The sequence below is a fragment of the Cebus imitator genome, unplaced genomic scaffold (genome assembly GCF_001604975.1).
Source record: "Cebus imitator isolate Cc_AM_T3 unplaced genomic scaffold, Cebus_imitator-1.0 Scaffold279, whole genome shotgun sequence".
Classification (NCBI taxonomy): domain Eukaryota; kingdom Metazoa; phylum Chordata; class Mammalia; order Primates; family Cebidae; genus Cebus; species Cebus imitator.
The window spans coordinates 3994942-4008202 of NW_016107594.1; the positions used below are offsets into that span (position 1 = coordinate 3994942).

The 13261-nt window shown below is 46.3% G+C and overlaps 1 protein-coding gene across 1 annotated transcript in view; it reads right to left on the reverse strand.

Annotated features, from left to right (window-relative positions):
* Positions 1–13261, reverse strand: part of DLGAP2 (DLG associated protein 2) — a 167618-nt gene that overhangs the window by 6212 nt on the left and 148145 nt on the right. Inside the window, exons 10-11 of the mRNA XM_017501136.2 lie at positions 4770–4861; positions 201–353 (exon numbers count right to left, since the gene is read on the reverse strand). Coding sequence (XP_017356625.2) covers positions 201–353; positions 4770–4861 — 245 coding nt within the window. The remainder of the gene's footprint in view (positions 1–200; positions 354–4769; positions 4862–13261) is intronic.

A 13261-nucleotide genomic window follows, 5' to 3' on the forward strand; every position in this document is an offset into this window, starting at 1 on the left:
GGTGGGAAGGGGTATTGCTGGGAGCCCACTCTGCACGGGCGCCCTAGCCTTTCTCTCTGCAGCAGGTGGTTACTGTGGTGGGAAGGGGTGTTTGCTGGGAGCCCACTCTGCACAGGCGCCCTTACCTTTCTCTCTGCAGCAGGTGTACTGCGGTGGGAAGGGGTGTTTGCTGGGAGCCCACTCTCCACGGGCGCCCTTACCTTTCTTTCCGGAGACTCCATCATCTTCCAGTCATTGAGCCGCAGCCGCTGCAGCTCATCGAACTTCATGCTGACGTCCTCGACAGAGAGCTGCAGCATGTCCCAGTAGCCGGCCAGGTCCTGCGATGTTGGCCTCGGCATGGCGCTGGGGTCCTGGGAACACACACAGGGTGTTCAGATCGGGAGAGTCTCCCACAGGCGCAGGGTGGGGAGGCCTAATCTGCCTTTCACGAGGCAGATTAGGGAGAAGCCTGACTGATTCTGCCCCGAGGCAAATATTTGGGATCGCGTGCCATGCCTTGATGACAGTTTACTTTAGCGCAAGTATTTGCTGATGGCTTAAAAATAGGTAGCACAGCCGCCGTTCATTGTTCCACATTGAAATTGCCGGGAATGGGGCTGATGGGAGATTTTCTAAATGCTTGACAGCTCATAAAAGCAGTAGGACCCTGTGTTTTTGGTCACCTGTGGGTGATTCAGAAGGGACAGGGCTCTGTGAGCCTGCCGTGGTACTGGCGTGGTGGTGGCGGCGGGTAGCCAGCTTGGAGCCTGTTCTAGACCTGTGTGTTCTCTGACAGTTCTTGGCTCTGGTTCTAATGGCAAGGACATCTTAAAATATAACGTGCCAAGGAACAGGATGCTCTCACCAAGTGGCTCCCACCTGTAGAGGCACAGGTGAGGCTCTGGGCTGCAGCCCCGGGAAGCGTGGGGCCCAGAGATGTGCTTGGTTTCTCTGCAGGGTGCCTGATACACAATTTCTACCAGCTGCCTACATCTACGTATTTCTTTTTGAGATAGGGTCTCGCTCTGTCACCCAGGCTGGAGTGCAGGTGTGATCGCGGCTCACTGCAGCTTCGACCTCCTGGGCTCGAGATCCTGCCTGCTCAGCCTCCCAGGTAGCTGGGACCACAGGCATAGGCCACCACACTCAGCTGATTTCTTTAATTTTGTAGCGATGGGGTCTGGCTATCTTGCCCAGGATGACCTCAAACTCCTGGGGTCAAGTGACTCTCTTACCTCAGCCTCCCAGAGTGCTGGGATTACAGGCATGATCCAGCATGCCCAGATTGCTGCCTATGTTGAAATCTGAATAACTTTTCCAGGAGTGGTTCCCTTGATTCGGTGGGGGCTCAACAGTTTCTGGTGGGTGGACATTCAGCTGGATTTGCTCATGGGTTCAGCAGTCACACTCAGCATGACCTGAACTTCTGTTTTGTTCGACATCCACATCAAAACAATCACGGTTCGGCTCCCACCCCCTTCTCTGGCACCCACCTGAGGGCAGCCGCCCCCCGGGAAGAGCAGCAGGGGTGAAAGCTGAACGGACAGCTCTGTGACTGGGGTCCCTGGCTGCCCACCTCTCGGCCGAGTCCGTTCTTCTCTGTGGCCACATGAGGGCAGCCTTGGCTGCTCAAAGCCCAGGCAGGCACTTGAGCTCCCCAGAAACCCAGGGAGGGTGGCCCTGGCCACAGGCGGGAGCCTGAACTCAGCCTCTGTGGGTGCGACAGCCACAGTGCCTGGGAACCAGCCCATGTTCTGCACCGAAGTCAGCCGAGGCCTGCCGGGGCGCAGGGCAGGGTGGGAAGCTGCTCAGATGCTGCGGGGGTGCTGCCTGCCTGGCTTCCAGAAGTCTCTGTCAACCTAAGAACATCCCCTCTTTCTGTAGGGCTGGGCATGGCTGTTCCTGATGGCATGGGGGATGCGGAGTGGCTTCTCCGGTGCCCACCGCTGGGTGGTCCCAGTCACATGTCCACATGGCCAGCTGCTGTGGCGGAGGCTGCCCCGGCCTGAGAGCAGGAATTGCCTTCTCATGCCCCTCTCCTTGGCCAGCCACACTCCCTTCTTTTGGGCTCATGCAGACCACACGCTGGGCTGGACGGGCACAGCCTGGCAGGGTCAAGATTTAGTTTTGTGTTTTCTGTTCCTTTTGGTGGGGGAGGCGGTTGCATCTGTACCCACTGAGCATTCAGAGACGATAAGGTGTTTATTAAAAAAAAGTCAATGGTTTATAATACGATAAAGCCAATGGCAGGGCCTTGTTCCTTGTTAAATGGCCGTCTTAAATTCATCCAGCTCTGTGGCTCTGGCATCCAGCGTCCATTGTGTCCTGTGTTGTGGCCTGGGGCAGCTCTATGTGTACTGGTGGGTTCTCGGGCGCACAGTCCCCTGGGGTCGGATGAACTAAAATTCAGAGGCAGGCTCAGTGGGTCCAAATGAGACTGAGGATGTCAAACTGCTGGTCTCACAAGCACAGCAATCAGGCCGCACGCTTTGAGGGAATGATGTTCTCAGCATTTTTTTTAAGGCGGAGTCTCGCTCTGTCACCCAGCCTGGAGTGCAGTGGTGCAGTCTTGGCTACCGCAGCCTCCGCCTCCTGGGTTCGAGCAATTCTCCTGCCTCAGCCTCCTGAGTAGCTGGGACTACAGGTGCATGCCACCACGCTGGGCTATCTTTCCAGTATTACATGCCTTCTGTTTGCGTCACAAGCCACCTGCGCATCCTGATCCCGAGAGAGTCTGCTCCCTGTGGTCCATCCTCAATCTCAGGGTGGGGTTCTGACATTTTCTAGGGTCACTCTTTGACTTAAAGATTAGTTCCTTACTGACAGCCTCCAGCAGGCAGCGCTGCTGCACGGAGCTGTGGACGATTCAGTTCAGCTTTGTGGAGCAAAGCATCTGTTAACGCGTTCAGCGCTCCCCTGCGCCAGGCCTGTCGCTGGCACCACCCCCTCCCCACACCACTCCTTCCCGGCAAACATTTCAGAGATTTTTTTTTTTACTACTCCTGAGTAGAAGTTGAAAGAAAATGATGTAGCCAAGCCCATGATTTCAAAACTCAAAAGGCATAACAATATTAGGATGAATAATTTTAAGCCCATTATTAGCGATTTCTGGCAGAGCAGAAAGGAACACTTAGGCCTGAATGTGCACGTTGGGCTGTGTGTGGGGAGCTCTGAACGAGACTTTCCTAAAGACAGTGCCTGGCTAGGCTCACCCGAGTCATTATATTACACAGAGTTTGTCAGTGGCCAGAATCAATTCCTGTGAAGGGAATAAGCACATAGATCCTACGGAGAAGGCAAGAACGTTCACAGGTAACATGATAGCTCAGTGTTTCTCTCAAGGTACTCAAAACCTTTCTGTTTCCCCCTTTTAAATGATGACTATGACTTTGTCAGAGTGACTTGTTGATGACTCTTTAAATTCCTGGTGAATGTCAATGGGGGTGATTGGAAGGTGTTAGAGAACGCATACTTTTGAATGATCCTAATGAAAAGAGGTGAGATGCAACTCTGGCTTGCTTGTATGTCCTTTGATGTGGAAGAACATTCTTATGTCTCTTTGCACATGAAAAAGCCAAAGAAAACAAAACTCCTGGCAGCATTGCTACCAACCAGAGGCCTCGTGGAGACCTATTTGCATTTTACTGAAAATGTCTGGTCTGAAAAAAAATCAACGTATGTATTGTAAAACAACCTATTCAGTAGCATAACTATCACTTAGCTATTTCTCAAAGTAGAGTGAATACCTTAGTCAGGAAAGTATATTTACATGTATGTGTGTACGCAAATGTATATCTAAAATATATTAACATGTATATGTACACTTACACATATAGTATATATAAAATATATTTGTACATATGTGTAGGTGAATATATAACAAAAATATATTAATATGTAAACTTACATATATTTTATACATGCTATATATTTGCCTACACATGTACTACATATATTTTATATATACTATACATTTGTATATATAAAATAGTTAACATGTTATATGTTATATGTTAGTGTGTATAAGTAAACTTTCATATACATGTTAATGTTTATGTATAAATACATCTATACATGTTTATGTAGATGTATATATAAACATAGATGCATATGATTCTAATATAATATATATGAGACGGATACATGAGCTTTTCTGCTCGGCCAGAAATAGCAAATATACATTTATATATTAACATGCATATATATTTATAAGGATATATACATGTATATTAGCATGTATGTAAGTATATGTAAATATAAATGCGTCTGTGGGTTTTCTTTCTCTTTGCTTGTCAGGAATAACCAAGTTTAATGCCAGCTATATTAATGCATCTGGTTCCTGGTATATTTGTTTCACTATCATCTATAAAATACAAAGGCTAATATTATCTGCAAATCTCTTCTTCATTGTAGTTATGTGTTTTTCCAGCCACCTCAGATCATTTTCTTCATTTGTGACATGAGGCATATAGAAATTTCCATGGTTTCTCCTCTTCTAAGATGCTCTGGTGGGACATCCAGTTGCAAAGACACAGCCTCTTCCCACGCTGCTGTGGCCCCGTCTTCCTGCCCCCTGCTCCCCTGGCAGCCTCCCTGCCTCAGTGCCATGTTTCAACCAGGGCCATGCCGTCTCTGTCCCCAGTGTGGGAAGTATCTTCTATGATAAATGGGTGTGATACTCTGCATACGATAGGAACTCTTTGACAAGGAAAGAACAGCGAGGGCCTGTGGAACGATGCCCATTAGCTTGGTTACAGGGAACAGGGGTTGTCTGAAGATTCACTTACCATATTCTGTTGGCAAAGCCAATAGAACTGCTGGAATTTCTGGGACATGAGAAGCTGGGCACTCCCAACAGCACTCCTGATTTTACCAAGAACTGTTGGAAAAAAAAAACAAAACAGCTTCAAAACTGGGTCAATCAAACAAAAGCAGAAACACCACATGGAGGGAGCAGGTTCCACTGGATGAGAACTCTGGCTTCGTCGTGCAGAGCGATCACTGCGGGGTTGTTCCTCAGTCGGCTGCATCCCCAACTCATGAAGGAAATGCAAAGACGACTGAATGTCATGGTGAGGACACTCTCCTTGGGTATGGGGAGAAACTTGGTTTAGGAAGGCGGCCTACACTTCAGGGAGTTTTCCTTGTTTTGGCATCGAGATGATTTCAGTGCCACTGTTCAGATGAGCTGGAAGACACAAGACCACGAGTGAGTGACAGCGACATCAGATTCCTCCTATTTTTTATGGACTCTAATGTGCCAGTGAACCCTGTTAGAAAAAAACGCATCCATATGTGTTCTCTCATTGGATTCAGTTAAGTAATTTTTAGTGAACTGTGGGCAGCTATGTCCTGGCAGTGCTATTATGTAGGAAGAGGCCGCATGGACACAGGCCACATAGGAAGATGGTGGCAGCTAGGAAGACACGGCTCCCCTCCTGGAGATGGCGAGAGGGTCACGAGTTCCCGAATATGCTTACACCTACTAAACTCACCAATGCATGTACCTAGTGTATGTGTAATGCTAACCCTACACTTCTGAGTGTGCCACAGCTTAGTGAGGCAGGAAGGATTAATCTACAAAGGTTCCTAATTGCGATGACTTTATTTGGTTAAATAGTAAAAATATTAAAAAGTAAAGAATAAACTGTGTGTATATGTGTGTTTATTTTTATTTTTTGAGATGGAGTCTCGCTCTGTCATCCAGGCTGCAGTGCAGTGGTGTGATCTTGGCTCATGGCAGCCTCCGCCTCCTGAGTTCAAGTGATTCTCTTGCCTCAGCCTCCCGAGTAGCTGGGATTACAGATGCCCACCACCATGCCCAGATCATTTTTGTATTTTTAGTAGAGATGGGGTTTCACCGTGTTGGCCAGGCTGGTCTAGAACTCCTGACCTCAGGTGATCTGCCTGCCTCAGCCTCCCAAAGTGCTGGGGTTACAGGCGCAAGCCACCACACCCGGCTTGTGTGTATTTGTGTGTTTTCGAGACAGGCTCTTGCTCTGTCACCCAGGCTGGAGTGCAGTGGCATGATTCTATACCCTCCAATTCCTGAGCTCAAGCCATCCTCCCATGTGGCCGCCGGAAAGCGCTGGGATCAGTTGTCAACTACCATGACTGGCCGCAGTATAGTTCTATCAAGGGAGAAATTTAACAACTTTAAGAAAGATAGGGGCATTTTAAAAATTGCATTTAGACTAGTCAAATAAAATACTCTGTTCAAGGGGTGTAGGGAAAACCCCACACCTCCTGTCTCCAAGCCTTCGAGCTGTCTGGCTTTTCGCCTTCCCCTGTGGGCACACCCACTCCTGAGTCTGCAGTGAGCATGGCCACTGCTTTGTAAATGATAGCTTTGGTAGATCCTAGGGATCCTCGAAAGCACACAGGAATCCCCTGGAACCCATGTCTTACCGCTACACCCTGGGCCCACTGATTTCTGCTAGATTTTATTTGCTGGAGCAACAATTCAACATGATTCCATAGAGTGTGCCCAGTACCAGTATGTGGCTTTTCTGTGCCTGGGTCAGCACTTGGGGCTGGGGCTGCCCACCAGGCGGGAGGCAGATGATCTAAGCATCTCATCGCTTCTCCATTTACACCACGTCTCCCCATTGTTAGTTTTCAGCGTGTGTGCTCCCAGGTGGGCACGTCTTTCCTGGAGCTCACTCACGGGGCATCTGCTGCTGCTTCTGGCCAAACTGATGATTTCACCTGCTCTTTTTGTTCTCCCTGGGGATTCTCTGCAGAGCACAAATCACTAACCTACACGACACACCCTAAAACTCAAAGTGCTGCTGGCATAACTGGTCCAGCCTTTTGCCTGCTTTCGCTGGAAGGAAGCCATGTGAAGCCAACTCACCAGGGCTGGTGGAAAATGGCATAGGAAAAGGGGCATTTATCCTGGGATTCGCCCCCTCAAAGGCAGAGGCAAAAGATCCATCCCCACTTACACCTGCAGCTTTATGTTCTTCACAAGGGAATACTGATGTCCTGGAGGTTTTGCCCAGAGACGTGCAGGTGCCTGGAGCTCAAGGGACCTTGCAGACCCACCTGTGACTTGCCTGGGGATCTCGTGCCAGGCCTGGCCTGACTCACTAGGTCTGGGTGGGGCCAGAGAGTTCCTTTCTTTTGAGTGTTCAGGAGATGCCCCTGCTGGCTCCCAGGGCACACCTGACTATGGAAGCCTACAGAGCATTTCCAGACGTTGAAACCCAGGTCCAGGGATGTAAACTCAATCCCCATAGGTTCTTCCACAATGGCTCTTTCTCCAAACATTCCTTAAGAGTCAGTCCGAGAGCCAGTTACTTGTGAGATTCATTCCACACGATCCAGAAACCGGCATTACAGACCCTGGCATCCCGCCGCAGAAGCTAGGGCTGCTGCGGTGTCTCCTCCTTAGCCTGACTTCAGGGAAAAGGAACCACAGGTTGTGGCCACAAACGGCCTTACTCTTCATGTAATAAAATGCTCTGAGCCAGTTGAAAATGCTGTTGCAGAGATAACCTGGATTGGAAAGGGCTTATGACATGCTGTGACCTAGAAGCCAGCCACGCAACAGTGTGATGGCCACTCACTTTTTAGAACACGAAGGCCTGGCATTCTGTATCACATGTTCTTCACAGTGATTTTCTCCTGGGTGAGATAGTGGACATAAAAATGCATTTTTCTGCTTTGTCTTATTTTTTTTAAAAACGAAGATAGTTTTGCTCCCGAAAGTTTTATTATGAAATCTTTCACACATGCAGACGACTGGAAAGTGTAGCCCACAGCTCTCTCCCCGTTCTGTGGAGACAGCAGTTACTGTTGTCATGTGGTATCTTTTCCTGAGCCCTTTACCCGCAACTACCCTGGAGAACCAGGGTCACTGTCACCCCCATGAAGGTGGCCGTAATTCCTGAATATGGTCTAATTCTCTGTTGCTTCTAGAGAATGAAAAAGATGAAAAAGCTATAAGTTTTAATAAAAGGAAATAGCTCGGATGACACTTTGGCATTGTCTGTCTCGAAGAGAAGGATGGAGGGTTGTCTCCTGGGCACCTCAACACCAGGGCCTCCTGCCGTTCACAAGTCTGCGGAAAGAAGGTTTGCTCTTCCTTGGATCTGATTTGCCAGCCAGCCTGGGAACGGAGAAGGGAAAGGAGGACTTGAGAAGAAGCTGGGAGCTGCTGGCCACGTGGCACAGGATGGAGCTGGCAGGGCTCTGAGTTGGGGTGAGTCTGGGGGTGTGGGGGGAGAGTGAAGGGGCCCATGCATTCGGTGGAAAAGCAGCTGGAGGTGGTGGGGCTTCAGCGGTTTCTTGCAGGGGTGACAGCGAAAGTGCCTCACTCTTCCTCCACGTGCTGATGCCCCCAGAATGAACGTGTTCTGCAGCCCTGGTCTCATTGATGACGAGGGGAGGAATTGTCTTTGTTTTTGAAATGCTGAATTTTGGCCAGGCACCATGGCTTACACCTGTAATCCCAGCAGTTTGGGAGGCTGAGGCACGTGGATCTCTTGAGGTCAAGAGTTCGAGACCAGCCTGGCCAACATGGTGAAACCTCCCCTCTACTGAAATTACAAAAATTAGCCAGGCATGGTGGTCCACACCTATAATCCCAGCTACTTGGGAGGCTGAGGCAGGAGAATTGCTCGAACCAGGGAGGCAGAGGTTGCAGTGAGCTGAGATTGCGCCATTGAACTCCAACCTGGGTGACATGAGCAAAACTCCAACTCAGAAACAAAAAACAGAAAAAGAAATGTTGAATTTTGATTTCTTTTGTATTCAAAAACCTGCATAATTGATGAAGATGTTTAAAGGGATTATTTTAAGCAAGTTGTTGCTACAGAAATATATAGAAGTGGATGAATAAATGTTTTTTTTTTTTTTAATTTTTTTTTTTTTAACTCTATGGTTCCAAAAACTGTAACTAAAAAGTCAGTTTTTAAAAAAAATTTTGAAGTTTAATCCCCAATTTTCACATTCCTCTTAAAGTGAAATTCAACTGAACTGTTAATACAACATACTTCAATGTATACTCTTTAGCACAACATGAATACATGGGCAATATCTTGGTATCGATTTAATGTAGTGAAGAGTTATTATAAAGGGTATAAATTGAATATTGCTGGGGAGAGATAATGAATGTCAAAGAGTGTAGCTAATGACATGTCTGCTAATGGCAGGAGAATTTTGCTGTTCAGTGAATGAGAATGATTTTATCTGATGCCTATAATGTAAATAGCTTCCTATAATTGCAAAGAAGTTGAAGTGAAAATTCAATTTATTCTCTTCCAGTATACGTCTCTAATTTTGAAATAGTTTAGACACTTTCAAGAGTTGCATTAAGGACTAATTCTCATCAGAATGCAAATTCACAAAGAACCTGCTAGAACCTGTGCTTTTGATGTACATAGAAATTTGATTAACATACTTGGCTCTTTTATTTTTTCTAGAATTCCAATTCTGTCTAAATTTGCTATGAAGTAACATAATGTACAGTTTTCTGGTGCTCTAATATTTGGAGTTTTATAAAATTTGCAAAGTATATGAAATGATCATTTGAGTACCTGTAACCTCTCTGATCCCCTGAGATTCCCTTGTGACTAATTTTGTAGTGGGGTCTGCCAAAGCTACGCCTCCCAGAAATCTCCTTTCAAGATCTCAGCCTCAGTATCTTCATGTTTTTGAGCACACGTTTCTTTTTGTGTTTTTAATGGCTTTGTCACAGTTGTGCATATTCTTGGGGGCACATGTGCTATTTGGACACATGTCTACAATGCGCTATGATCAAATCAGGGTGACTGGGACATGCATCACCTCAAACATTGATCTTTGTGTGTTGGAAACATTACAGTTCTTCTAGCTATTTTGAAATGTGCAATACACTATTTACTTTTTTCTTATGGTACTATTGTATACTGTGACTTCTTTCTTCCATATAACCACATTTTTCATTTTTGTTCCCACTAATATTAATCAACTTCTCTTTCTCCTCTCTCTTGTTCCCTTCCTAGCCTCTGATAACCACCAATCTATTCTCCACTTCCATGAACTCTGCCTTTTTTTCTTCTTTTTGGAGATGGTGCCCAGGCTGGGGTATAGTGGCCTGATCTTGACTCACTGCAATCTCTGCGTCCCAGGTTCAAGTGATTCTCCTGCCTCAGCCCCCTGAGTAGCTGGGATTGGGATTACAGGTGCCTGCCACTGCATCTGGCTAATTTTTATATTTTTAGTAGAGACAGAGTTTCACCATGTTGGCCAAGCTGGTCTCAAACTCCTGACCTCAGGTGGTCTGCCCACCTTGCCCTCCCAAAGTGCTGCAATTGCAGGCGTGAGCTACTGCATCTGGCTGAGCTCTGCTTTTTAAGCTTCCACATGTGACTGAGATTATGCAGTGTTTGTCTTTCTGTGCTTGGCTTATTTCACTTAACATAACCTCTAATTCCATCCATGCTGCTGTAAATTACAAGACTTACTTCTTTTTTATGGCTGAATAATATTCCACTGTGAATATTATTCACACACATTTCTTTCTTACCACATTTCTTTATCCATTTATCTATTGATGGGAACCTAGATTGCTTCCATATTTTGGCTACCATAAATAATGCTGCAATAAACATGTGGGTGCAGAAATCCCTTTGACATATGAATTTCCTTTTGTTTGGGTCTATGCCCAGCAGTAGGCTGGCTGGATCATATGGTATCTCTATTTTTGGTTTTCTGAGGAATCTCCATACTGCTTTCCCTAGTGGCTGTTTACTTCCTATTCCAACCAACAGTGTACGAGCATTCCCCTTCCTCCACGTCTGTGCCAGCATTCATTATTTTTTTATTTATTTGGTTTTTGTGATAATAGCCATTCGGGCTGGGATGAGGTGCCATCTCATCGTGGTTTTGATTTGCACTTTCCTGATGGTTAGTGGTGCTGAATCTTTCATCACATACTTGTTGGCCCCTGCTATGTTGTCTTTTGAGAAAGGCCTGTTCAGGTCCTTTGCCCATTTTTGAATTGGGTTATCTGTTTCTTTGCTGCTGAGTTGTTTGAGCTCCTTGTATATTCTGATTCTTAGTCCCTTGTTGGAGGGGTAGTTTGCAGATGTTTCCTCCTATTCTGTGAGTTGTCTTTTCACTTTGTTGACTGTTGGCTTTTGCTATGCTGACAAGCATCCATGTGTTTTTATGGTCCAATTTCCCTATGGCCATTTAGTTGGGTTGTGTGGTGATATCTTCATAGGTGCTTAGCAAGAGCCTTGGTCAGTGGGTTGAGTCTATCAGTTTGATTTGCATAATGGACACAGTCCATGATCCGCATCTCCCTGGAGGTCTGGAAGCAGTGGATGTTCTAAGCTGTGCAATACACAGACCCCTAAGGCTGGTAGCTGCCAATATGTGCACAGGCATCTGCTGTGCTCAGAACATCATCAGTATTTCTGATTCCTCAATCTTCTCTGTTGGTCTGAGACCACCTGGGCCAACTGTGGACACAGGCACAGTTTCTCTGTGGTCATGTCCTCCTTGTCCCCTGCATGGAGCATGTGTCCTGCTCATTCTCACAGTCATTCTGGTCTCTTTGTCATCTGCTGGCCCCTGTGTGGGTGCCGACTACTGTGATGCCTCTCCTCAGCCACAGACCTCCGAGTCTCAGTATGGAAGATGGCCCGTGAGACCCAGCGCCACACATCTGACTCCAGCTCCTGTGTTACCATGACTTGCAGTCATCTGTCTGTAAAAGGAGGCCTTAGTGAGCCAATCCCTCATGCTCCTCCCAGCATTAGGGTTTGCCTGGTCTGTGGCATCTGACCCGGTGAACATTTAGATTATTTGCTACTTCGGGAGGAATTGTTTAGGGCAAGGAAGTTTCCAATACCGTTTGAAAGATCCCATGTGTATATGTGCTCCTTTGTTGAGTTCTTGATAAGACTTGCATCTCAGTGGACTTACTGAATAAAGTTTTAGCTTGGGAAGGATTCCTTTTGTTTTAGGAAACGTGAATTTTTCATTTTTCATTTATTTACCAATTTGGTTTAACATAATTAATATAAAAATCTTAAAACATCAGTCTAGTAATGATTTACAATGTCTCAAAAATACCTTTATGTGTGTATTCAAAATAGGAGACTTGCATTAACAGGACTTCATGCAAACCAGCATTTCTTTGGGGTCATCATAGTTTTTATTAACCACAGAAGATTGAATGAGTCTAGATTCATTCAATCAGTTCAGTGAACTGTTATGAAATTATATTTTGGGCAAAAATTAATTCATAATGGAAATTTCGCTATTCAGAGATCAGAGTTTTAGTCTCATAAGCCATTTAATTTAATCTTTATTTTAAAATGTGCCGTAACCAGTAACCCTATATCTGCTTCTAAAATTAGGACTGGAAATTAAGGTTATCATCTTACCTTTTAAACATTTAGGGAAATATCTGAACTTAATTGACATTGTGATAGTTTTACGGACAAAGTACACAGCTGAGACACAAAACAGGTGCTTTGACATTTTTGTCCACAAAAAATGAAGGTATCTGGGCAATTTAAGAAAAGAACTTAAGAAAATCACAAAACGTATCACGTGCATCCATTCTTTGTTCTTTGGGTTCTAGGTTTATTGCTATGCAGTTAGATTTTGTGACTAGTAGTGGAGCAAGGAGTCGCAAAATCAGGGTTATTTCAGTGGATGTCTATAGAATAGGAAGTGCATAAGCTACTCCCAGCCTCTGTAGCTGAGGACAAGCAGGTGATTCTTTTGGATTCTAGATATTCTGCATTTACGGCAGTGTGAGCAGGAGGGTGGCTTCCCGTTTCCTAAGGCAGCCCATCTTCCTGCTCTCTTTCTTCCTCTGTGTTCCCATTTGCATGGGATTCTATGCCAGGCGATGTGAGAGGCACTGTCGTTGGATAATAAATGATGTTCAATGTGACCTCTGCATTGAAGGAGCCTAACTCTGCAGTGGCTGCAGAGGACCAGAGCTTTAGGAAAGTTTCATCCTTTGAGAAACACCTGTCCCCCAGGGCATGGGGAATGGCCCAGCCATAGAGGGCTCTGTGAGGTCAGGTAGCCCAGACGGTCCCCGCAGGCAGGGTAAAGGGCACTGCTGATGGAGGTCTTCCTCCAGAGGACAGAGACAAAGGGGCCCCTGCTCCCCAGTCCTCTGCCTCAGTGTGGGCTCTTGAAGCTCCTTTTCTATGACCCTCCACCTGCTTGAGCAAATCCAACTGCACCTCAAAGCCCAGCACAGTGCTGCCTCCCCCAGGAAGCCTTCTCACTCTTCCCAGGTGAAAGCATTGCTGAGACCTCT